This window comes from Pelobates fuscus, chromosome 3, assembly GCF_036172605.1.
Source record: "Pelobates fuscus isolate aPelFus1 chromosome 3, aPelFus1.pri, whole genome shotgun sequence".
Classification (NCBI taxonomy): Eukaryota; Metazoa; Chordata; class Amphibia; order Anura; family Pelobatidae; genus Pelobates; species Pelobates fuscus.
Window position 1 is genome coordinate 185,025,124 of NC_086319.1, and position 27,329 is coordinate 185,052,452.

At 46.2% G+C, this 27,329-nt stretch overlaps 1 protein-coding gene across 1 annotated transcript in view; it reads left to right on the forward strand.

The window, feature by feature from the left end:
• The first annotated feature begins 78 nt into the window (after positions 1-78).
• ARMT1 (acidic residue methyltransferase 1) overlaps positions 79-27,329 on the forward strand; it is a 37,645-nt gene continuing 10,394 nt past the window's right edge. Inside the window, exons 1-3 of the mRNA XM_063445388.1 lie at positions 79-219; positions 16,678-16,760; positions 24,083-24,188. Of these exons, the coding sequence (XP_063301458.1) occupies positions 16,723-16,760; positions 24,083-24,188 (144 nt within the window). The 5' untranslated portion in view covers positions 79-219; positions 16,678-16,722. The remainder of the gene's footprint in view (positions 220-16,677; positions 16,761-24,082; positions 24,189-27,329) is intronic.

Here is a 27,329-nt window from a genome sequence, read left to right on the forward strand (position 1 = left end):
AACGCTCGCTGGGAAAATTACACGGATAAATAATCTGTGTGAATTATTATTTTAAGATGGAAAAAAAAATAAACTTCAGTGCGTCTATCTCATTCATGGTGATTGTATGGAAAGTGCGTATGAGGGGTGAGCGGCTGCGGCTGTCACTTGCTGTGTCTGAGACTCCTGGCAGTTCAGCTCATGGGGAACAAGTGAGCTCCTGGCTGTGTCTCTCTCTGGGTGAGTGTGAATAGGACAGAAGTTGCAATATAATCAATCATTATTAATAGCATGTTCATAGAGATATATCGTTTTATGCAAAGGTTCTTTAAAAGGGAATTATACCCTGAAAATATGTACATTTTCCCCATAATCAAGTGTGCATTTGCTTCTATTCAAAGTGAATTTCAATTTTTAGCCAGAAATAGCCAAATTGTAAAACATAGGTAAGAAATGTTCCAGTTCAGTAATTGTGGCCTTGAATTAGAAATTTACTTTAGGGTTTATTCCTACATTCAGTACTGTAGTAAATTCAAAATGCAAATCTGTGTTGATAGTCGAGTTTGTGAATTTTTGTTCTTAATTCTCTGCAATTCACTAATTTTTGAATAAACTCTATGTCCAATTCCGTTATTTTATCTTGCAATTCATGATTTTACAAGCCCTTCAGGTGAGACATAATAGAAATGTTATTAAAGATAGCCGCTGGAGGTCTGGTGGCCATGGGAGGCATGGAAAAGTGAGATTCACTGACTTGAACATGTCACTGGCGGGCATTGGCATCCTCCTCTTACTGCTCTTCAGCTCCCTGCGCTTTAGCTGACAGGTGTGGGAGTACAGCATTGAGGTCTGTGAACCATCCAGTGCAGAGAGCAGAGGATCTTCCACAGAAAGGGACATACTAAAAGGAATGACAGATTGGAATGCCCATAGACTTTAACAAGGCAGTGGAATGCCCATAGAGAATAATGGAAACAAAATATTTCAATTAGAGATAAAACTATAAGACATATGAAATAAATCTTTTGCTACAATACTCTCCAGATTTTTTAAATTGAGATTAGGTGGGATTATTAATGTTTTCTTTGGAATGACAAGGGTGAATGACTAAAGAGAATGCCCATAGACTATAATGGGAGGCAACACAAACTCATTTGCAGGTAAATATGTGTTATGTAGCAAATTCATCTTTACCACAGGTGTTCCCCAAGTACAGCAGTAGATTATAAAATTAAAAGTAATTGGGATTATAGCTCTTTTCTATGGAATGACAGTTAAATGATACAATGGAATGCCCATAGACTATAATGGGAAGCAATATGTGACTTGGAATCTGAACCGTGAAACATATCAAGTAAATCTTTTGCAGGCTTACTCTACGAGTTCAGTGGCAATTTTTGAAATTGAGTTTAAATGGGATTATCATTGTTTTCTATAGAATGACAATGGTGAATGACTAAAGAGAATGCCCATAGACTATAATGGAAGGCAACACATAAACTCATTCACAGGTAAATTTAGAATAAGGGGTGGGGACCTATTGACCTCCCCCCCCCCTGGCCCACACCCCTGCACGGTGGGTGGGGGCCCTAGATAAAAATTTACCCCCCCCCCATCACTCCCCTACCCCCAAAAAATAACCTCTACCTACACCCCTCATCCTAAAAATAACGAGGGGGGGACCATAAGCTAGATACCTGTAAAAAATAAAAAATAAGCTTACCCATTGATGTCTTCTTTCTTCTAAAATCTTTGTTTTTCAGCCCCCAAAAAGGGCAATTAAAAATCCATAATAACCGACGCACTTTAAAAAAAAAAAAAATAATAAAACAAGCGGAAAAACCTGAGCTCTGCAGGGCGAGGGAAAGGGTTATAAAGCCTTGCCCCGCCCTACAATTAGGCTCAGAGCACTCTGATTGGTGGGTTTAAGCCATCCAATCAGAGTGCTCTGACAGGTAAGTCTGTACATTTACCTGTCACGGCACTCTGATTGGTTAGCTTGAAATCCACCAATCGGAGTGCTCTGTGTCATTTTATACAGCGTGGGAAAGTTCTTTGGAATTTTCCCACGCTGTGTAATTAAACTCATAACAACACTCTGGTGGATTTAAATCCACCAATCAGAGAGTTATGAGTCAAATTACACAGCGTGGGAAAATTCCAAAGAACTTTCCCACGTTGTGCAAAATGACACAGAGCACTCTGGCTGGATTTCAAGCTAACCAATCAGAGTGGTCTGTGTCATGTAACACAGCGTGGGAAAATTCCAAAGAACTTTCCCACGCTGTGCAAAATGACACAGAGCACTCTGATTGGTGGATTTCAAGCTAACCAATCAGAGTGCCGTGACAGGTAAATGTAGAGACTTACCTGTCAGTCTCTTCATTTACCTATCAAAGCACTCTGATTGGATGGCTTAAACCCACCAATCAGAGTGCTCTGAGCCTAATTGCAGGGTGGGGCAAGGCTTTATAAGCCTTGCCCCGCCCTGCAGAGCTCAGTCTGCGCAGAGCCCTCCAGGTGAAGATGGATTTTTTTATTTTATTTTTTTGAAGTGCGTCGGTTATTATGGATTTTTATTTGGCCTTTTTTGGGGGCTGAAAAAAGAAGATTTTAGAAGAAAGAAGACATCAAATGGTAAGTTTATTTTTTTCCAGGTTTCAAGCTTATGGCCCCCCCTCATTATTTTTAGGATGAGGGGGGTAGGTAGGGGTTATTTTTTTGGGGGGAGAGGGGTGACAGGGGGTAAATTATTATTTAGGGCCCCCACACACCGCACAGGGGTGAGGGCCAGGGGGAAGGACAATAGGTTCCCACCCCTTATTCTAAATTTAGGGCCCCCACCCGCCGCTCAGGGGTGGGGGCCGGAGGACAGTAGGTCCCCACCCTCAATCTTATTTAGAGCCCCCACCCACCGCACAGGGGAGGGGGCCGAGGGTGGAGGACAGTAGATCCCCCCCCCTCAATCTTATTTAGGGCCCCCACCAACCACGCAGGGGTGGGGGCCAGGGTGGAGGACTGTAGGTCACCCCCATTTTAATTTAGGGCCTCCACCCGCCGCTCATGGGTGGGGGCCGGGGGGAGGACAATAGGTCCCAACCCCCTTATTTTACTTTGGGGCCCACACCCGCCTTCAAAAGATTTACTTGATATGTTACACGGTTCAGATTCCAAGTCACATATTGCTTCCCATTATATTCTACGGGCATTCCATTGTATCATTTAACTGTCATTCCATAGAAAAGACTTATAATCCCAGTGACTTTTAATTTTATAATCTACTGCTGTACTTGGGGAACACCTGTGCTAAGGATGAATTTGCTACATAACACAGATGTACCTGTGAATGAGTTTATGTGTTGCCTCCCATTATAGTCTATGGGCATTCTCTTTAGTCATTCACCATTGTCATTCTATAGAAAACAATGATAATCCCATCTAAACTCAATTTCAAAAATTGCCACTGAACTCGTAGAGTAAGCTTGCAAAAGATTTACTTGATATGTTTCACGGTTCAGATTCCAAGTCACATATTGCTTCCCATTATAGTCTATGGGCATTCCCTTGTATCATTTACCTGTCATTCCATAGACACGAGCTATAATCCCAGTTACTTTTAATTTTATAATCTACTGCTGTACTTGGGGAAAACCTGTGGTAAAGATGAATTTGCTACATAACACAGATTTACCTGCAAATGACTTTGTGTTGCCTCCCATTATAGTCTATGGGCATTCTCTTTAGTCATTCACCATTGTCATTCTATAGAAAACAATGATAATCCCATTTAAACTCAATTTCAAAAATTGCCACTGAACTCGTAGAGTAAGCTTGCAAAAGATTTACTTGATATGTTTCACGGTTCAGATTCCAAGTCACATATTGCTTCCCATTATAGTCTATGGGCATTCCATTGTATCATTTAACTGTCATTCCATAGAAAAGAGCTATAATCCCAGTTACTTTTAATGTTATAATCTACTGCTGTACTTGGGGAACACCTGTGGTAAAGCATAATTTGCTGTGTAACACGGATTTGCCTGTAATGGAGTTTATATTTTACTTCCCATTTTAGTCTATGGGCATTCTCTTTAGTCATTCACCCTTGTCATTCCATAGAAAACATTAACAATCCCACCTAATCTCAATTTAAAAAAACGACACTGAATCTGGAGAGTATTGTAGCAAAATATTTATTTCATATGTCTAATAGTTACATCTCTAATTGAAATATTTTGTTTCCATTATTCTCTATGGGCATTCCACTGCCTTGTTAAAGTCTATGGGCATTCCAATCTGTCATTCCTTTTAGTATGTCTCCACAGAAAGAGCTTTTTTCCCTAGAGCCTTTACTGGTGACGGCCAAGATAAATTACAAGGTTGAGAAAAGGTAGCTCAGCCTTTTTGTCATAAGTAGGAAAAATACTGAGACAAAATAGTCCCTACTTTGTCTCAGTGTATCTTTTTGACTAGGTTGGAATGTCGGTGAAATTCCAACACAGTCCATCTGAGTATTTCATAAAGATTCACTTTTTATATCCTGCTTTAAAGGAACACTATAGTCACCAAAACAACTTTAGCTTAATAAAGCAATCTGATGTATAGATCATGTTCCTGCATGTTTATGCAGCCCAAGTCACACCTCTCTGCATGTGACTTGCACAGCATTCCTAAACACGTCCTTTAAATAATCATCTAATGTTCTTCCTTTATTGCAAATTCTGTTTAATTTAGAATTTCTTATATCCCACACTGTTAATTGCTTTGCTAGACCTTACAAGACCCTCCTGTATGTGATTAAAGTTCAATTTACAGAGTATCAGATAAAAACTTTTTACATAAGTTAACATCGGTTTGAAAATTTTACCCTTTTGATTTCATGCAGGCTGTCAGTCATAGCCAGGGGAGGTGTGACTAAGGCTGCATGGACAGAAACACTAGTGATTTAACTCATAAATGGCTGATAATTGAGCAGTGAAACTTCAGAGTCATAATCTATTCACAAACTTCTTAATTAAAGGACCACTATAGTGCCCTGAGGACTCCTGTACTCCGACCAAGTACCTCCGCCCAGTCCACTTCCTAGCCGCTTGCTGGGACTCTGGAACACTTCAGCCCCTGTAACCGAAGCTTGACTGGGGTTAAATTATTAGGAGGAGGAGATTTTATGAACTAGAAGAGTTTCTTTGTGGTTATTTCCAATCTGTTTACCCTGCGCAAATAATGAACACGTGAAGAACAGCATTCAGTATGAAAGGTTATATGGGGACAAAGAACTGGCAACATGGCTGTTACACTGGTATTTGGTCAGGTCCTGCAGCGGCTACAAGCCAAACATTTCAAAAGGAATTAAAATGTGCTTCCTTGAAAACTATAATAAAAAGTAATATTCCTAATGTCCGGTATTCCAGGCAGGTATCGTCCCCTTTGCCTATTCCTCTGCAGCTTTCCTTCTAGGCAGCTCTGCATGCACCTCTGAGTGCAATGTGATAGTGCTTGTCTTTAAAAAGACCCTTGTGGCTCTCAGGCCTAGCTCTCTTTTTGATTTGCTCCCGGGCTAGAGGGATCGTGTAGCCAGCCAACATGTCTGAAGACTCTTTTACTCTGATCCCTAAAAATGCACAAAGGACACACAGTTCCAAAAGGAACTAACATACCATTCTTTATTTTGGACAACGACTAACCTTTGAGAACTAGTACTGAAGCATGTGCTGACAAACATTTATAATACAAATATATAGAATACTAGCAAATGAGCAGTTAAAATTAATACAAATAACATTTTCAAACACAATAAAAGGAACAATATACAAGATCTGTAGAAGATTGGACAAAAGTGGAACAAAGCCTTCTACACAGGGTGAACCTAGCTGTTAAAAGAGCACTAGGACAGCTTTAGCTACAGAGAGAGACTCCAAATATCTCTATGGTGATACAAAAAAATTAAAGATACATTCCTAATGGACAAATTAACAGCACAGGTCCGCGGGACAAGCATAAAGTTAGAAAAGATTTGAGGCCCCTGGCTGGCTAGCACAGCGAGTGACTAAATGAGGGGCGAGCTGGGCTAGGTCCCCCTAGCGCACCGACCATCTCACTTTCGTTAGCGACCCACAGCCGCATACATGTCATCTTCTGCCTAGAGACCTGGGGGATCCCCCTGGGAGATGCTAGAGACCTGAAATGCCCCAAAGCATGAACAAATATAATACCACACTGTTTTCACCTCTCACAAACAATATTTATGGAGGCCCCTCCCCCCCCCCGAGTGCCCTCCTATATCCTCCCCCTCTTACCCCAATCCATGCCCTCTTTGTTATTTGAGGGACGTCCTGTTCTATCTCTCTTCTTACTCTCATCTTCTCTCTCCCTTTTATCACTTATAAATCTACGACTTATGGTCGCTAACGAACTGCAGAGACTACGTGTGAACGCTTGCAGATACAATACTACCCTAGGGTATTTCTAACCGGGACGTACTTACGGACCATATAACATCTCGATGTTCTCTGACGTACTTACGGACCATATAACATCTCGATGTTCTCTGACTGTGTGTATGGTGGTATAGGAACTTCTTTCCTTTCTATTTAAACAAAACCCGAGACGGGATATATGCTACTATCGGAATCCGTGCTCTACTTCACGATACATGGTCGCTAACGCTTTTCAAGATCTCTATTGTTACAATGTCACTGGCTGTAATTTTGCTGGCAATATGTAAATGAACATGGACATCGTGATTGTACAAAGTTATGATGGTATGCACTGTTATCTTGTTTTGTACGCATTATTTTTGTTACCCTGTTTTGGAGTAAATAAAGAATAAAAAAAAAAAAAAAAAGGAACAATATATGTATTTAACCACATATTTGGCTGCCCTCATTTCTTACCCAGAAAGCAATTCTACTGGCCATCTAAGTGACTGCCACTAGCTATGTTTCTATTCAGTAATGTAAACACTGCTTTTTCTCTGAAAAGGCAGTATTTAGAGTTAGAACCCTGTAGAAACAGATTGTAGACACCAGAACAGCTACTTGAAGCTGTAGTTGTTTTGGTGACTATAGTATCCCTTTAATGATGCATTTTTCTCATTGGGGAGTATATCTAAAAACAGCTCGCAAAAAACTTCAGATCTCATGTTTGCAGCCTTTGCAAGCCCTCCCCTTCTTCCCCAACCCAGACTTTCTGTGGCTGTCCAATTACAGACTTCCCAATGCAGCTCACCAATTAGCATTTGCAAGTTTAGCTCCACTGCCCTAAACAAACCAGGATGTAACAAGGCCGGTTGTCTGATTGACAACCAGGGATAGCATAACAAGATTACCGTAGTTTACAAAAGTGTAAATTCTATTTAAATATGCACATTTTGTAAACTAAAAAAGGGCAAAATCTTATCAATCTTCTGAAACTATTAATGGGTTTGGTAAAAATTTCTATACAGGTTGGGAATAAAACTCTTATATGGTATCTGACACCTTGTTTTGTTTGGTATACAGAGCCAGTAAAATGGTTCTTGCCCCAGCCTTTCTGAAAATCTTTCTTAAAAAGTTTGCAACATAAAAACAAAAAAGGAATTCTCATATTTTCCAATATACTTTGTAAAGGTACCTCCAAATAAAAGACCCTTTTCTGCTGGGCTTTTTTTTAGATGTAGATAATTGAGTATGTTGAGAATCTTTTTTTAGTAAGCTTGCCTTTCATCATTTCATAGCCATGTTAGAAATTATAACACCAAGAAGGCAAGCTGCCCTGTGGATCCAAATATTTAGACAAATGGCTCCCATTGAGACTGCAGATGCATATATAAACCAAAACCACATAATTAAGCTAAAGTTGTTTTGGTGCTTGGCGTGTCCCTTTAAATAAAGGGTAGAATAAAGAGTAACTAATCCAGGAGAAAAATTAATATGTATAGTCACAGGTTCATGAGTCTATTGCTGTTATTTCTTCAATCCTCCACTAGTCCTAATTCCAGATGTGCAGAATATAGTGAAAGTATTCCCTTTGTGTAGAGTTTCCTCAATATAATGGACGCAATCAGTCGTATTGGGTAAAAGTAGCAATCTCACTGTATTAGGACACACTCGACTTTTTATGCAGTGCCCCTATTTTCTAATACAAAATCACAAGGGTTTCCTTCCCACAAGCCATTGTGTTTGAGAGATAATTGAACTCCAATTAAGATAATCCAATTATCTCTCAAATAGGAAAGCTTGCATACAATTTTAACATATCACAAAAATTATATTCCCGAATAGCCCCGATCTGGGCGCACAACATATCCAAAAAGCGCTTAGATCGGTTTGGTAAAATGAAAGTTATGTTCGTGCATATATGAACTGGCTGCCCGGTAGAGGTGGTATAGTCAATTTCAAAAGGGGTTAATTTGATTGTATGGGAGGTCAGAGCGTACAACCTAAATTCCTCTTTGAAGCTGGGACCCCAGCAGAGCTACTCTGTAAGGTGTGAGAAGTCACAAATAAGTGGCCTGGAAGTCTGGTTTCAGTATAAACTAACTCTCCCATTTGCCATATGTCTGTCACGTATCCATCCTCTTCATGTAAGGATTACTGTAGTAATTACCTTCCTAAGAATAATAGAAGTGCCTCTCAGCAGGCCTACGCCATTATGCCTGGAATTTGCAACATGTCGGTGGACTCCAGCCACTGCGGATCCACTCGATTTTATAGCCCTGCGTCCGTCCACGGTGGAGATGAGGTTGACGTGCAGGTGACGTCACGCAGGAGATACACACGCACGTTTTGGGGTCAAAGGCCAGGTACGGCCAATAGGATCCGCAAGAGGGTTATTTAAACTCACTTATTCCTTTAGCTCATTGCCCTGTCGTGTGTTCCTGATGGTATTATTCTGTTTTTTGACTTTGGCTTTATTTAGACTTCCCTGATTTATGATATCTGTGACTTTTGGCTTTCCCTTATCGTTGTGTCTCATTCTGTATCCCTGACCTCAGCAAGTATCTTGACTACTCATGGGTACGTTAAGTCCGGCCATTCTAAGGTGCGGTTAGAGATTATCCTTAGTCCTAGGTGTAATACTATTTCTGCATGCTGGATCAACTAATAATCCTGACAATGTCTTGATTCCCTCTTAGATAAGGAGTCCTTTGATATGAACAAGCCTTGTGTTCCAATATCATATCCAAAAGAGACATTAATAACTATCCACAGATTAATACTCAAGCCTCATTTTTATCATATTTAGAATGGGACAAGCACAATCTTATCAAGCCTAAACATGATTTGCGAACAATGGAACACCACAGAATCTGTTCGGTAACCGAACAGAAGTGAACAATTCCATTCAAATGCAGGGAAACATTAGACGATAGAAAGTATAATTAACGTTTACCGTATTTTTCGCTCCATAAGACGCACCTAGTTTTTAGAGGAGGAAACCCAGAAAAAAAATATTTTGAACATGTTTCTTACTATGGGAAAGTTTGTTCAGAATATTTTATTTTCTCCCCTGTCCCATAGTGTTCCTTACCACCCACTCCCCTCTCCTGTCCCATAATGATCTTTAACCCCCCCCCTCCCCTGTCCCATAGAGATCTTTTAAGCCCCCTCCCCTGTCCCATAGTGATTTTAAACCCCCCATTCCTCTGTCCCATAGTTATTTTTTTAACCCCTCCTCCCCTGTCCCATAGTGTTCTTTAACCCCCATCCCCTTATCCAAGTGTTCTTTAACCCCCTCCTCCCTTGTCAAATAGTGTTCATCCCCAACCCATAGTGTTCTCCCCCTCCCCTCCCCTCCTCCCATAGTGTTCTCCCCCTCCCCTCCCCTCCTCCCATAGTGTCCCCCCCTCCCCTCCTCCCATAGTGTTCCCCCCTCCCCTCCTCCCATAGTGTTCCCCCCTCCCCTCCTCCCATAGTGTTCCCTCCTCCCATAGTGTTCCCCCCTCCCCTCCTCCCATAGTGTTCCCCCCTCCCCTCCTCCCATAGTGTTCCCCCCTCCCCTCCTCCCATAGTGTTCCCCCCTCCCCTCCTCCCATAGTGTTCCCCCCTCCCCTCCTCCCATAGTGTTCCCCCCTCCCCTCCTCCCATAGTGTTCCCCCCTCCCCTCCTCCCATAGTGTTCCCCCCTCCCCTCCTCCCATAGTGTTCCCCCCTCCCCTCCTCCCATAGTGTTCCCTCCTCCCATAGTGTTCCCCCCTCCCCTCCTCCCATAGTGTTCCCCCCTCCCCTCCTCCCATAGTGTTCCCCCCTCCCCTCCTCCCATAGTGTTCCCCCCTCCCCTCCTCCCATAGTGTTCCCCCCTCCCCTCCTCCCATAGTGTTCCCCCTCCCCTCCTCCCATAGTGTTCCCCCCTCCCCTCCTCCCATAGTGTTCCCCCCTCCCCTCCTCCCATAGTGTTCCCCCCTCCCCTCCTCCCATAGTGTTCTCCCCTCCCCTCCTCCCATAGTGTTCTCCCCTCCCCTCCTCCCATAGTGTTCTCCCCTCCCCTCCTCCCATAGTGTTCTCCCCTCCCCTCCTCCCATAGTGTTCTCCCCTCCCCTCCTCCCATAGTGTTCTCCCCTCCCCTCCTCCCATAGTGTTCTCCCCTCCCCTCCTCCCATAGTGTTCTCCCCTCCCCTCCTCCCATAGTGTTCTCCCCTCCCCTCCTCCCATAGTGTTCTCCCCTCCCCTCCTCCCATAGTGTTCTCCCCTCCCCTCCTCCCATAGTGTTCTCTCCTCCCCTCCTCCCATAGTGTTCTCCCCTCCCCTCCTCCCATAGTGTTCTCCCCTCCCCTCCTCCCATAGTGTTCTCCCCTCCCCTCCTCCCATAGTGTTCTCCCCTCCCCTCCTCCCATAGTGTTCTCCCCTCCCCTCCTCCCATAGTGTTCTCCCCTCCCCTCCTCCCATAGTGTTCTCCCCTCCCCTCCTCCCATAGTGTTCTCCCCTCCCCTCCTCCCATAGTGTTCTCCCCTCCCCTCCTCCCATAGTGTTCTCCCCTCCCCTCCTCCCATAGTGTTCTCCCCTCCCCTCCTCCCATAGTGTTCTCCCCTCCCCTCCTCCCATAGTGTTCTCCCCTCCCTTCCTCCCATAGTGTTCTCCCCTCCCCTCCTCCCATAGTGTTCTCCCCTCCCCTCCTCCCATAGTGTTCTCCCCTCCCCTCCTCCCATAGTGTTCTCCCCTCCCCTCCTCCCATAGTGTTCTCCCCTCCCCTCCTCCCATAGTGTTCTCCCCTCCCCTCCTCCCATAGTGTTCTCCCCTCCCCTCCTCCCATAGTGTTCTCCCCTCCCCTCCTCCCATAGTGTTCTCCCCTCCCCTCCTCCCATAGTGTTCTCCCCTCCCCTCCTCCCATAGTGTTCTCCCCACTCCTCCCATAGTGTTCTCCCCACTCCTCCCATAGTGTTCTCCCCACTCCTCCCATAGTGCTCTCCCCACTCCTCCCATAGTGTTCTCCCCACTCCTCCCATAGTGTTCTCCCCACTCCTCCCATAGTGTTCTCCCCACTCCTCCCATAGTGTTCTCCCCACTCCTCCCATAGTGTTCTCCCCACTCCTCCCATAGTGCTCTCCCCACTCCTCCCATAGTGTTCTCCCCACTCCTCCCATAGTGTTCTCCCCACTCCTCCCATAGTGTTCTCCCCACTCCTCCCATAGTGTTCTCCCCACTCTTCCCATAGTGTTCTCCCCACTCTTCCCATAGTGTTCTCCCCACTCTTCCCATAGTGTTCTCCCCACTCTTCCCATAGTGTTCTCCCCACTCTTCCCATAGTGTTCTCCCCACTCCTCCCATAGTGTTCTCCCCACTCCTCCCATAGTGTTCTCCCCACTCCTCCCATAGTGTTCTCCCCACTCCTCCCATAGTGTTCTCCCCACTCCTCCCATAGTGTTCTCCCCACTCCTCCCATAGTGTTCTCCCCACTCCTCCCATAGTGTTCTCCCCACTCCTCCCATAGTGTTCTCCCCACTCCTCCCATAGTGTTCTCCCCACTCCTCCCATAGTGTTCTCCCCACTCCTCCCATAGTGTTCTCCCCACTCCTCCCATAGTGTTCTCCCCACTCCTCCCATAGTGTTCTCCCCACTCCTCCCATAGTGTTCTCCCCACTCCTCCCATAGTGTTCTCCCCACTCCTCCCATAGTGTTCTCCCCACTCCTCCCATAGTGTTCTCCCCACTCCTCCCATAGTGTTCTCCCCACTCCTCCCATAGTGTTCTCCCCACTCTTCCCATAGTGTTCTCCCCACTCTTCCCATAGTGTTCTCCCCACTCCTCCCATAGTGTTCTCCCCACTCCTCCCATAGTGTTCCCCCCTCCCCTCCTCCCATAGTGTCCCCCCCCCTCCTTCCATAGTGTTCTCCCCCTCCTTCCATAGTGTTCTCCCCCTCCTCCCATAGTGTTCTCCCCCTCCTCCCATAGTGTTCTCCCCCTCCTCCCATAGTGTTCTCCCCCTCCTCCCATAGTGTTCTCCCCCCTCCTCCCATAGTGTTGTTCCCCCCTCCCCTCCTCCCATAGTGTTCTCTCCCTCCTCCCATAGTGTTCTCTCCCTCCTCCCATAGTGTTCTCTCCCTCCTCCCATAGTGTTCTCTCCCTCCTCCCATAGTGTTCTCCCCCCTCCTCCCATAGTGTTCTCCCCCCTCCTCCCATAGTGTTCTCCCCCCTCCTCCCATAGTGTTCTCCCCACTCCTCCCATAGTGTTCTCCCCACTCCTCCCATAGTGTTCCCCCCTCCCCTCCTCCCATAGTGTCCCCCCCCCCCTCCTTCCATAGTGTTCTCCCCCTCCTTCCATAGTGTTCTCCCCCTCCTCCCATAGTGTTCTCCCCCTCCTCCCATAGTGTTCTCCCCCTCCTCCCATAGTGTTCTCCCCCTCCTCCCATAGTGTTCTCCCCCCTCCTCCCATAGTGTTCTCCCCCCTCCTCCCATAGTGTTGTTCCCCCCTCCCCTCCTCCCATAGTGTTCTCTCCCTCCTCCCATAGTGTTCTCTCCCTCCTCCCATAGTGTTCTCTCCCTCCTCCCATAGTGTTCTCTCCCTCCTCCCATAGTGTTCTCTCCCTCCTCCCATAGTGTTCTCCCCCCTCCTCCCATAGTGTTCTCCCCCCTCCTCCCATAGTGTTCTCCCCCCTCCTCCCATAGTGTTCTCCCCCCTCCTCCCATAGTGTTCTCCCCCCTCCTCCCATAGTGTTCTCCCCCCTCCTCCCATAGTGTTCTCCCCCCTCCTCCCATAGTGTTCTCCCCCCTCCTCCCATAGTGTTCTCCCCCCTCCTCCCATAGTGTTCTCCCCCTCCTCCCATAGTGTTCCCCCCTCCCCTCCTCCCATAGTGTTCTCCCCCTCCTCCCATAGTGTTCTCCCCCCTCCTCCCGTAGTGTTCTCCCCCCTCCTCCCGTAGTGTTCTCCCCCCTCCTCCCGTAGTGTTCTCCCCCCTCCTCCCGTAGTGTTCTCCCCCCTCCTCCCGTAGTGTTCTCCCCCCTCCTCCCGTAGTGTTCTCCCCCCTCCTCCCGTAGTGTTCTCCCCCCTCCTCCCGTAGTGTTCTCCCCCCTCCTCCCGTAGTGTTCTCCCCCCTCCTCCCGTAGTGTTCTCCCCCCTCCTCCCGTAGTGTTCTCCCCCCTCCTCCCGTAGTGTTCTCCCCCGCTCCTCCCATAGAGTTCTCCCCCCTCCCCTTGTCCTATAGTGCACTTTCCCTCCCATAGTACCCCCTCCCCTTGTCCCATAGAGTCCCCCCCCCCTCTTCTTGTCCCATAATTACTTACCTGTCTTGTAGCGTGGGGGCAGCACAGCGCGCACCGCGGTACAGGAACTTTAATTTCAGGTTCCGGTTTCCGGCGGGACTGAAAGGAAGTGCGCACTCAGTGTGCACACTTCCTTTCAGTCCCGCCGGAAACCGGAACCTAAAATTTAAGTTCCTGTACCGCGGGGCGCGCTGTGCTGCCCCCACGCTACAAGACAGGTGGTAAGTAAAGCTTCACATTCGCTCCATAAGACGCACAGATATTTCCCCTCACTTTTGAGGGGGAAAAAAGTGCGTCTTATGGAGCGAAAAATACGGTAATTATGTTTTTTTTTTTTTTTACAAGTTAAAACAAAACTACAGTTTCCTTTTAGGAACACTATAGACATCCTTATGACTTCGTCAGTTAAGTGATCTGGGTGTCGTGAGCCTTCGTTTGAACCCTGCAGCTGAAAACATTGCTATTATGCAGAAACGGCAGTGTTTACATTGCAGGTTAAACTGTCTCTTTTGGATGTCCATATGAAATCCACTAGATGCGCTTCTGTGACATAGTTGAGTAAAACTCCACTATTTTAGTCAGGTGAAATAGTTGCTGGAATGTGTTTTGCTGCACATGTGTATTAGCCTCCTAATGATTTCCTTTTGGGAATGCTTTGGATTGGCTGAGATTATCAGTCTTGATAATCTCAGCCAAGGATGCAGAACCAGCTCTGAAGAGTGCAATGCTGCATGGAAAGCAAGGTAAGTTAATTCTCAGGGAGTTTAAGGGACAATATTACTAATATGCATTCCTAACACGATAGTGTTGGATTACTTATGTAGGTCCCCAGTCCCCCTCAGAATGGAGATAAAAAGTAGCTTTACTTACCTTTTTTCCATCTCCGTGCTGGTCTCGCGGCAGCAGGACCCGCCTCCATGGCTGAGATCATAAATAGTGGAGATCTCTGCCAATGTAATGCTTTCCCATAGGAAAGCTGAGGAACATTAGGAATATTACTTTTTATTGTAGTTTTCAAAGAAGCACATTTTAATTCCTTTTGAAATGTTTGGCTTGTAGCAGCTGCAGGACCTGACCAAATACCAGTGTAACAGCCATGTTGCCAGTTCTTTGTCCCCATATAACCTTTCATACTGAATGCTGTTCTTCACGTGTTCATTATTTGTGCAGGGTAAACAGATTGGAAATAACCACAAAGAAACTCTTCTAGTTCATTGTAACGGATCGCCTGGCACCCCGACTTGGTACCTCCGTTAATGGATGCTCCTAGTGCTTCCTGAGGACTCCAAGCACTCTGGCAGACACCACAATCACCGAATCCGAGAAACATATGAACCTTCTCAAGCCTCTGAATGCTGTAGACCATTGAATAGGAACCATACGAATAGGCTTGTACTCCTAGCAGTCAACTGGAACAGCATACAATAAATCCTTCCCCCAATAATGAGACGACACATCACTTTGAGGGTAAAACAGGAACTCTGGACTGGCTCATCCAGCCTGGCTTTTATTACACTTGTACACTTACAGGCCACACCCAGGGGGAGGCATAAAATCACCAATCACACATCTGGTGCAACCCACACATTCCCTCCCCTCAGATAAACAGTTAAACCAATTATTACATACAATAAAAATACAGTTTTTACACACACACTGTAACTTTAAAACCATACATCCAATTTCAATAAAAGTTGCATATTCAGACTCAGCATACATCAAACATAAACACTTCCAAAAATCAGCCAAATCCCTCCAGTGGATCAAAAGTTAGCTGGAAGTCCTTTATGACCGACCGCAAGCACAATTTCCTGCCCAAAACAGTTCCATAGATTTGGGCTGTGCGGTCGGTCAATTTCATGCGAAAAAACGACTAAGTCCCATTTCGAACGGGACTTAGTCTCTGGAGCTGCAAGTTCCGTATGGGAGAAGGTAAGGGTCAGCGGTGTTCGGCAGAATGTGTAGCCGATTTTAGTTCCACAGAATCTTTAACATACACCGCTGACCGCATTCGAATGACCAAAATGGCCGCCGCCACGTGTTCGGCTGCCGAATGGCGGCCACCCAGCGCTCGGCAATTAACCTGCAGTAACCTCACAGCCTGGGAGGTAAATTGCCTGCACACTTTAACTTCTGGGTGGTCCGCCTGTGTGGTACTTGGTTCAGTAAGCCCTATTTACTGAACCAAGTGGGGGAAAGCCAGGAACAAGTTATTTTACAGGTCTGGGGACATAGTCTTAAAGGGACATTGTTCACCAAAGTTACAAGATGTCCCCAGCCGGTTCTTAAAGGGCCATACACACCAAATAAAAGTCCATACGTTTTATGGGGCCATAGTCTTAAAGGGTATTGTTACCCAAAGTCTCAATATGTCCCCAGACAGTTCTTAAAGGGCCAGCAGCAGTACAATAAAATACCATTCACTGTGCTTAAAGGGCCAGTAGCCGCCATATAAAGTACAATATGCCCCAAATAACCCAGGGGCCATAGTCAGTAGGTAGGAGGCTAGCAAACAGGCTTCTCCAGGGCCCAGTGGCGAGGTTGGTTTCGCCACATTCATAAAATCTCCTCCTCCTAATAATTGTAGTATGCTTTTACATGCAGTGTTAAATATATATATATATATATATATGTATGTATGTATGTATTAAGGCCGTTTGGCCTGTATTTGTGGGAGGGGCTTAAATTAATTCACTCCCCTATATAAGGGTCACCCCTTACCGGACTCATATCGCTTGAGGTCAGCATCAGAATGACCCTCCCACCCACTCCTAATTTCAACACTTTCTCTTTTCTTTCCATTTACTTTACTTTCTTACTCCTCGGTGGGCCCTCTTTATTTACAGGCCTACCGTATCGTCGGTCTCGGCACACCACAACCGACTTGCTCCCTTTATACTATCCTACGCTTATGCTGGGTCCTTACTCCATATACGGCTATTTGCCACTTACACAAATATATATATATGTGTGTGTGAAACTTTAGTCATTTTAAGCCTGATTAATATATTCTATTCTTTTCAGATCATATTAGAGAACGTGTTCTACGTTGCCCAGTAAATAAACAGAATGGATATTCCCTGCTCGCTTTCAGCCAGGTTTGAAGGGTGTGTTCCTTTTTTTATTGCTAGTTAGCTGTGATGACATTTGATGCTCAGCTTGCATCATTTTCTTATTTGTTAAAGTTGTTTGTCAGAAAATGTAGAAATACATCCTGTTTCTCCAATTGTGTTGCATTTATACAGCTTCAGAATTGTAAAATTTTCACTCCTTCAGGGAAAGGATATAAACAAATTACGAACACGCACACACTCTTTCTCAAAGTACAAATGCGGACTCTAAATCCATTTCCATCAGGCATGAAATCCCCCAAAATTGTCCAGCACACAACAGCAGATGAAATGCACTCCAAATTTATTGAGGTCCTTAAAGCTTACAGTACAGTCTTTTGACCTAGTGATAGGTCTTTCTTAGTTAGGGAAAGGGTCAAAGGGGCGTTCTGGAAAATATTTTATAAAAAAAAGAGATGGTTATTTCTGGTCCATGTAAGATGCTAACGTATGTTAATATCAATGCACAGATACCGGTAAGTAAATTTTTCTTATTATGGCACATGTACAAACCTGGAAACTCCACTGACCACACGCACATAACAGGAGGGGTGTATCCTCCACTTGGGGAGGGGGTCGTATGGGAGACCGGGACATTGCTACACATGGGGTCCTGAGACCTGGGACATTCACACAGAGCAACTTGTGCTACCGCGAACAGGACGACTACAATTCAGACCAGCAGCGACCACCGTAGGGTGCTCTGATACCATCGAAGTCATTGGCGTAGTTGGCCGCCCAAATATGGCCTATCTGTATGGACAATGCAGGACAATGCAGGACAATGGGGGGAGGGAGGGTGTCACACAGTCGCATAGTCATTCTGGTTCCCCACCGCGAGGTAATAGGCCACATGGCCCATCATCTGCACATCACTTTACGGACACTGGGACACACGGAGGGAGGGCAACAGGAAACGGGCAAGGATGCGACAAACATACGCCTGGGAGATTAGGGGGGGGGGAGGAGGGAGGGGGGCAATGGCAGACGAGAAGGCGGATGAGACGGGCGGGGAGGGGGATAAGGAGCAAGACCCACAGAATGGAGGGTGGGGGGATGGAAGAGAGTAGGGGGGGGTGGGGGGAGGTAAGAAACAATGAAGGATACAAAGCGGAGGGGGGGGAGAAAGGACACCCGCTAGAGGAGGGAATTGCTGGAGGTGGGACATCACGGGCACCTGTATGCAGACATATCCATAAAGGCACCCAGGTCGGACATATAGGGGGGAGGTGGGGGGGGGGGGGGGAAGTACTGCCCACAGGGCATGGGAACGACTGTAAGAGTTCAATACAGACACATCTGCTCAGGAGCAATCAGTGACGCCCAGGTCACACCCACATACTGCTACTGCATAACGCACACACCTGCACGAAAATAGGACCACCCAGGTCACAGACCCACCCATGCTTGGGAGGGCAACCTCGATACCCGCAAGACAACAAGCACCCTACCCCGACATACCTCGCAGACTACTCACACACGCACTGGCACCGCACGATACGCAGAACCCACAACCTGTGCTCAGATCAAGGGGCGACATGAAACACTAGGCTACCCACACACAGGCAAACCGAGACCTGCCCCACTACATGCACTCACAGGGGTAGCTTACCCAGATAGAAGTAGGGCCTACACGGGCCGCACTCTCACATTACCTGACAGACACCGATCCCTGTCATTGACGGCCGGACAGACGGCTACCCCCCGGCGCCACTGAGGCACGGCTTGGACAATCCCTCCCGTCAGCCGGTGGCAAACGGGGGATACCCGCATACCCCGAAGGGTTAGGACTAAAAGGTACCCTCAACTGAGTAGAGTACCCCCGTCCAGGAGTAGCCCCGGACACCAGACTTTCTGGGTCCACGGACCTTACCACCGGGACTTCAGTCCACCGACCCAACAATACCTAAGGTCCCTTGGAGACCACAACACAGACACACGCTCACACACACCTCATTCCGCCCCCCCCCTCCCCTTGGGTTGTGTTCTTCTCTCTCTCTCTCCTCACCCTCTCTCTCTCTCTCTCCTCACCCTCTCTCTCTCTCTCTCTCTCCTCACCCTCTCTCTCTCTCTCTCTCTCCTCACCCTCTCTCTCTCTCTCTCTCTCCTCACCCTCTCTCTCTCTCTCTCTCTCCTCACCCTCTCTCTCTCTCTCTCTCTCCTCACCCTCTCTCTCTCTCTCTCTCTCCTCACCCTCTCTCTCTCTCCCTCTCCTCACCCCCCCTCTCCTCACCCCCCCTCTCCTCACCCCCCCTCTCCTCACCCCCCCTCTTACCCTCCCCCCCGGTCTCCCCCCCATATACCGCCCGCCAAAGATGCCCCGGAGGGCCGCGCCGGCTATAGGTGACGCTCCCTACGTTGAGGAGGACCTGAACATCCTATCATACAATGTTCGGGGCCTCAATATTCGAGAGAAGCGATCACGACTCTTGCGGGACCTGAAAAGATACCGCGCATCGGTGGCCTTCTTACAAGAGACACACTTTCAAGAGAACCGAACACCATCCCTGCGAGACCATAACTACCCACTAGGACTCTTCAGCAACAATCCACACCGCCGCACACTGGGCGTGGGCATCCTGTTTTCCAGAAGGATCCCGTTCGTCGAAAAGGACACGCTTAGATGCCCCCACGGCAGATACATCTTTACGAAGGGGACCATCCAGGATCGGGCATACACCTTCGCGACTCTATACGCGCCCAATACCAACCAATTCGGATTCCTCCGCTCGGCACTGAAGACCCTGATGGGATTCGCGGACGGCACCCTGATCATAGGAGGAGATCTTAATCTTCCGCTCCATCATCAGGACTCCACAGCAAACCCAGCACAGCGGACACCCAATAGACATTCACGGACGGTACAACTGCTGCACCATCACCAACTTACAGACTGCTGGAGAGCGCTGCACCCCACCGCGAGGGACTATACGTTCTACTCCACGACGCACGCCACCTACACCAGGCTCGATTACTTCCTCCTACAGTATCACAACCTGCCTCTTCTAGTGGAATCGGAAATCCTGCCCATGACGTGGTCGGACCATAACCCCATCCGCATACGAATCAAGTCACCCCTGTTCCGACCCCGTCAGGTGTCTTGGCGGCTCAATGAATCAATCCTCAAAGACCCTAACCTGGTTACCGAGACTAAACAAACTATCCAAGACTACTTTCTTTTAAATGAAACAGAAGACGTGTCGCCCCTGCTATGCTGGGAGGCACATAAAGCGGTACTCCGGGGACACTTCATTGCGCGATGCTCGGAGATGAAAAAGGCATACAACCAGACGATAACAGACCTCAATAAGGACATTGCAGAACTGGAATGTCATCATAAGCGTACACTGAACCCATCGACCTATCGAGACCTCCTTCTCAAGCGCACCCACCTCACCGAACACTTGAACCGAACAATCCAACGATCCTACCAACACTTCAAACACCGGATATATGAACATGGAAACAGATGTGGGAGACTCCTGGCAACGCTACTAAAGAAACGCAGGAACCACCTGTATATACCCAAGATTCGGAATGCCACGGGACAGATATGCCACCTACCCAACCAGATCTCAGCAGCGTTCACCCAATACTACGAGGACCTCTATAATCTGAAACCAGACACACAGGCCTATGCGACGCCTCACAAGGGGGAGGCCATCCGCGCATACCTTGACACAGCAGGATTGAAACAAATAGCAGCCCCAGAACGGGACGAGCTGGAGGCCCCTATCACCGTGGAGGAGCTGACCTATGCACTCAGAAAGGCCAAGACGGGGAAGGCACCGGGGCCAGACGGACTGCCTCTGCTGTACTATAAAACATTCATGCCGGATCTCCTACCGAAATTACACTCGGCTCTAAACTCGATCTTGGATGGGGCAACCCCCTCAACCCAATTCACGGCGGCGAACATCACCCTCCTCCCAAAAGAGGGTAAGGACCCGACATCATGTGCTAGCTACCGCCCGATCTCAGTCCTGGATGTGGACGTCAAGCTCCTGGCAAGCGTGCTGGCTGGCCGCCTGGCGCCTTTGCTTCCGGACCTGGTCCACCCAGATCAAACAGGGTTCATCCCAGGGAGAGAGGTTAGAGATAACACCATACGGGCACTGAACCTGATCTCCATAGCCACGCGATCCAAACAGCAGACCCTAATCCTCTCCACGGACGCCGAAAAGGCTTTCGATAGGGTCAACTGGGAATTCCTCTTCGAAACCCTACGCGGCCTAGGCATCGGCCCCAAATACATACAATGGGTTCAGACGCTATACAGTGACCCGACGGCGAGACTCCGCATCAATGGGGCCCTCACGGACCCATTCCGAATACGCAATGGAACACGTCAAGGCTGCCCCCTATCTCCCCTGCTCTTCGCGCTAACCCTGGAGCCATTCCTTAACAACATCAGAAGCAACGAGGAGATACGCGGACTCAGCATTGGTCGCTCACACCACAAAGTCCTGGCCTATGCGGACGACCTCCTCTTCATCGTACAACACCCGGCTACGACACTGCGAAAGATCATGACGGAATTCGAAACATACGGCAACGTCTCCAACCTACGTATCAATTATACCAAATCAGAAATGTTAAACCTCAACGTTGGACACACCCAAGCGCAGACTCTCAGGCGCCGCTTTCCCTTCCGCTGGTGCACCACCAAGATGCGATACCTAGGGGTGTGGCTCACGCAGAACCCGGCAGACCTGTACTCACACAATTTCCTGCCGCTCCTTCAGACTGCGCAGGCAGAATTACAGGCCTGGAACACATACTACATATCCTGGACTGGCCGCATCAACGCGGTGAAGATGACTCTTCTCCCAAAATTCTTATTTGTTTTCCAAACCGTACCAGTCGCGGCACCAAACAGCTTCTTCACATCCATCCAAGCGGCAGTCAGGCACTTCATCTGGAAAGGCAAAACCCCCCGAATAGCCCACTCCCAATTGACTCTCCCGAAACTCAAAGGGGGCCTAGCCCTCCCTGATTTCAAGAAGTATTACATCGCAACCCACCTCACAAGGATCATTAACTGGTCAACCAAGCCGCAAGGAAAACCATGGATCCAACTGGAAGAGGACAGCACTAACTGCGACCTGCGAGCCCTACCCTGGCTCACTAAGGAAGCTAGCCGACACGTACAACACGTGAACCCGTTTGTGAAGACCACACTCAGGATCTGGCACCAGACAGGGCCCAAATTCTATCTTACGACGGACCCGAGTCCCCTACTTCCCCTCAGAGGTAACCCGGATTTCCCAGCAGGGGACATGGGCCCAACCCTGCAATCAGGGCTCAATAATGCGCTGCCTCGGATAGGAGATGTGCTAACATCCACGGGCGCAATACACCCAATAACCACCCTATTTCCGGACCAAAGACATACCCTATTGCACACTATGGCGCGTGAACAACTACGGCGCTACACACGCTCAATCCCCCAACAACCGAGCCTTATACGGGAATGTACGGAGTTCGAAACCCTATGCAGAACGGACACACCGCCCCCCAGGGCGATCTCTCAAATATACACCTCGCTGGCAACCGGACGGTACCTCCTGGCACCGCCATGCATTAGGAGATGGGAAGAGGACCTTGAGGAGCCACTCACAGACACAGACTGGGATAAAATAATTGCACTCATCCAGAAGACCCCCGGCTCAGCGAGGCTCCAGGAAACCTCATATAAAATATTCACGAGGTGGTACGTCACTCCAGCAGACATTCACACCAGAGACAGCTCAAAATCAGACACATGCTGGAGATGTGGAAGAGAGGCCGGGACGTTCTTACACCTCTGGTGGGACTGCACTCTCATTAGACCATTCTGGGAAACGGTGGGACGAGTGATCACCGAAACTACGGAGGAATGCCTCCCAATGACGCCGGCCCCCTTCTTGCTGCACCACACGACGATGCCCATGCAGGTATATAAACGATCAGTGATACCCAGGCTCCTCAATGCAGCGAAAACAACAGTCCCTATCTTTTGGAAACAACCACGCACCCCCCCACTCCGACGATGGGTGGAAGAGGTGGAGGACACCCGGAAATATGAAGACTTGAAGACAACCACAGCAGCGACAAAGGAAAGGTACACGAAGAGGTGGTTCTACTGGATGAAATATGTCACCTCAGACGACTTCGTAGCCCTTTTGACTACATCAGACTTTAGGGAGGAGCAGACAAGGAACCAAGGAGAGCCGGCCACCGATGATGCGGACGGGGCGGGGCGGTCGGGGGCGGAGAATGGGGATACAGATAGGCGAGGCGGCAGGGACGCCCGCACGCCCTGATGCCACTATCTCTTCCAGCCCCCCCCCCCCCCCACATGCCTTGCCTCCCTACTTCACTATGTTTCTCGACCCATCCCCTTTCCCAAATCCCAGACCCTCACACCCACAAACACGACATAACTTGGACTCACATAGCCGCCCAGATACTGGAATCGGAACCGAACTCTACGACAACTATGCTACGTATGATTAAGGCACACACACAGACACACACAAGACAAACGTTTCTCATTTTGTTTATATAATGATCACCTATAAGGCTCTTATACAATGGCAAGTTTCAGAATACAAGTACCTGACTCTACCTGTGTTGCTCACTAGAGGGGGCTGAGAGAACACATGCTCTCGCGCAACCTATGCTCAAAGAGCTTTTACTACTAACTTCCACAGCATTGTCATCAGCCAACATATGATTGTTAACTGTACAGAGTTCACTTTGTTACCGCTTTGTTACTGTTATATTGTAACTGTTGATTAGACCTGTTGCACTGGACGGCTCACCGTCATACAACGCTTTTCCATCTGAGCTAAGCCTCTACGTAGGCATACACAGTCATAAATGTAAAGTACTTGACTATACGCACTGTTCACAAAAATAAAAACCATTTAAAACAAACCTGGAAACTCTGGATGTAGCGGAGACATACAAGATGTCTCTTGGTTCTCCAAGGCAAGAAGAGGAAACGGTTTGCACCACCAATTTGTTTATCCACTCTCTTTCCCCTCCCCTCCCCTCCCCCATAGAACTATTTTGAGAACTCTTTTCCATAGGACTACCACCTTCTTGTCACCACAGGAACTAAAAGGTCTTTTTATGCCACTGACTAGCTAAAGTTTTCCAAAATATGTAGATACATTTACTATCTGTCTAATTTATAGATACATGTGCTTTGATGATCAGGAGTACTGTCCAAAAAATAAGAAAAAATTCCAAATTACCGAGCTTTACTTTTATCTGTGTATCAATTTGTCTTCTGCCCATAGTTACTGTCTTCTTTGATTTGTTCTCTATAGATCTTTTGCATATTTCACAGTGAAAGACAGACTGTCTCAAATTTTGACCAAAGTGATTGACACAGTTCATAGATATAAACACAAGTTTCTAGAAGAATATGGAGAGGTGAGTTTTGTGTTCTTTTTTTTTTTTTTTTTTTTTTTATTAAATTATTTATTTTTAAATTCAAGACATCTGAAATCTTCTTTAATTTACCCTTAAACAAGCTTATGATCACCAATTGCTAACTTGTCCAAAGACACAGTCTACACAGAAAAGATACTCTTATTTTTATGCCCAAATTATGCCATGACAAAAGACATATTGCCAAATGCTGTGTAGATTAATCCTATTCTCAGAGGTACTCCAGTAGCAGAAATATTGTAAGGTCTTCCTTTTTGAATGAGTCCCTAGAGATATGTTTTTGCCTATTGTTAAAGCTGTGACTTAAATATGAATATTAATCTCTTAATACATAATAATTAAGCAATATGGAACAACATTAATATTTTTATAGTTCATGGTATTATGGTCGAATATGTGGATAGAAAATACACAAAACGTTGTAATATTAAATGTATATTTAATATAACTATAATAAATAAACAGATGCTAGCAGAATGTCAATTTACCACAATAATTATACAATAATGTATATTTAATATAACTATAATAAATAAACAGATGCTAGCAGAATGTCAATTTACCACAATAATTATACAATACAAAACTACATAAAAAGGTTACTAAATGTTTTACAAAAGGCTATTACAATTGCTAAATGTTACAATGGATTTATATTACTTACAAGGCCCCAGCCCTTTGGCTGGGGTAAGTCAGAGCTGGTACTACATCTTAGGTCCAGTCAGGTACAGGTAAAAAGAGCCAGAGTTTCTCCTACATCTGGTTTTTATTCAGTCTAAGTAGGCTGGCCTGTGATGTCACTGCCAGAAGCACATGTCTTCCTACACACTGCCCCTAGTGGTGCCTCCAAAGCATTACACTAAATATGCTTTATTTATGATGTAAAGTCATTAATTAATCGATACCATTACAAACCACCCTTTGACTTATGTCATAAAACAAGCATTTATAAAACCAGTACATTTTGAATCTTCCCCATTTTAACACTACCTGCCCTACAACAAAACCCACCTTTTGAAGAACGATACCCATTTACCCATTAATTATTACCCATTCACATTGTATTTCTTATATAAATGTTCACCATTGAGCACATGCATTACCAGTTGAGAAACCTTGGCCTAAAGTAGGCACATACCCACCCTTATAATAATGAACAACTCAAACCATGTTTTATTAGATTAACCAATGATATTGTGTTCATGTGAGGATGTGTTTTGGAGCTTAATATAGTATTAGACACCACAAACTCATAACACCTATGAATCATGGCACAGACCGACTCGATTTCTGTAGCCTCTGGCTGGTCTTTGTGCCTGGAATTTTCACAAACATTAGTCCTGGAAACTGGATACTCTATTCTTCGACAGTCTCATAGAACATACGCATGGAGACAGGGATGAATGAAATAATTTGAGCAAACAAGGACGTAGGATTTTTGTATTATTTTTCCTACTCCCATCACTCGCAGCTTCAGTATTTCTTCTAATAACAGTTCATGTGATCAAGGACTTTTGTGTGTTTGTGGTCACATTGTTTTGTTTTTTCTTTCTTTAACCACCTTGACGTAACAGTTTCCTGCTCCTGATGCATTTTGTTCCGACTCTCACCACTCTTAGCTGCAAATTTTTTTTATCTCCTTACAGCAACAGTTGAGCACAGTGTCCAGTGCTTCTTCTTAAAATATCCTTGCTTGAAAGTTCTTGAATGAAAACACAGGCAATGACGAACACAAACATAAATGGCAAATAACTGTGCCAATCATCACAAGTACCATTTGATTGTGGTGTCTTAACCATATTTTTCCCTATGGCGTTTGGATAAATACCTACACACCTCTCTTCACATCCAGCACACTCCTGATTCAGAGATAAACACAATATCACTGCTGTATCTACCAATTTAACCCAAACACTCGTTATTACTGCTGCATTTACCAATTTAATCTAAACACTCGTTATCACTGCTGTATTTACCAATTTAATCTAAACACTCGTTATCACTGCTGTATTTAACCAATTTATTCTAAACATTAACCAAAACAATTACATTCCTATTTACCACCCTTCTATTTAAACATGTATAGATAACCCAAAATGCCTACTTTCTCTTATCCCTCTTATCACTCTTCCGTTTTTTGTTTGTTTGTTTTTTTAACTGCAACCACTCATGCACTTTACACAGACACAAATCAAGCACCTACTGGACAATGGGGTTCCCTCGTTAGAGCCCTCCCACCCCAGTTTGGTTTACACAAAAATACCCCCTGGTCCCTATGGGTCAATTCCCCCCTTTCCCAGGCAAGCATACATACATACAACAATAATACATAAGGGTTTCAATTGCAATACAATCACTAGAAATAAGAGAATAGTATGCACAAAATCATAGCATAGACATGTTAAATAGACAATAAAATAAAACATTCAATAGCTCATCAAAGGTCAACATTTAGACACTGGTCTCCATCTGATATTCTATCTGTGTTCCAATGTCCACCTCTGGTTTCTGCTACATCTGAAAAGGTTAGAAAACAGATCAGGATTACTTTCCTAGTCACTTATAGCGTATACTGCAAATATTTTACGTAGAATATGTATATATATATACACACACAGACATGTAAACACATTCCTTCAGCTTTTCATTTTATAGACAATTTTTTCAACAAGATTACTTTCTTAATTTTTTTTTTTTTTACAAGGCTCTTAAAAAACAATAAGCTAATAGCTGCTTTCGGCATCTTCTCTGCAATTCAGGAAACACATTTCTAGCCAACCTAAACATGTTTAATAACTCTCCACCCTTTGGTTAAATTATAGAGGAGTGAACCACAACACCTCTTCCGCCTCTGAAAGGATATAGGTCAATATGTCTCAAAGTTCAACACTTCTGACAGCTATGAGTGACTCCCTATTAATTTCTAGCCTTTCCACGGACATGCTTGCACCTCGCGGCTAAGGGCCTGCACAACTAACCATCCTGTGATGGCAGTGGCTTTCCGCATGGGGGTGACCGCCCCCGCAAAATTATAGAGGAGCAAACATACAGCAGCCTCTTTTCCGGCTCGATTAAAGGTTCTGGGCCAATATGTCTGCAATTTAACCAGTACACTCACGTATC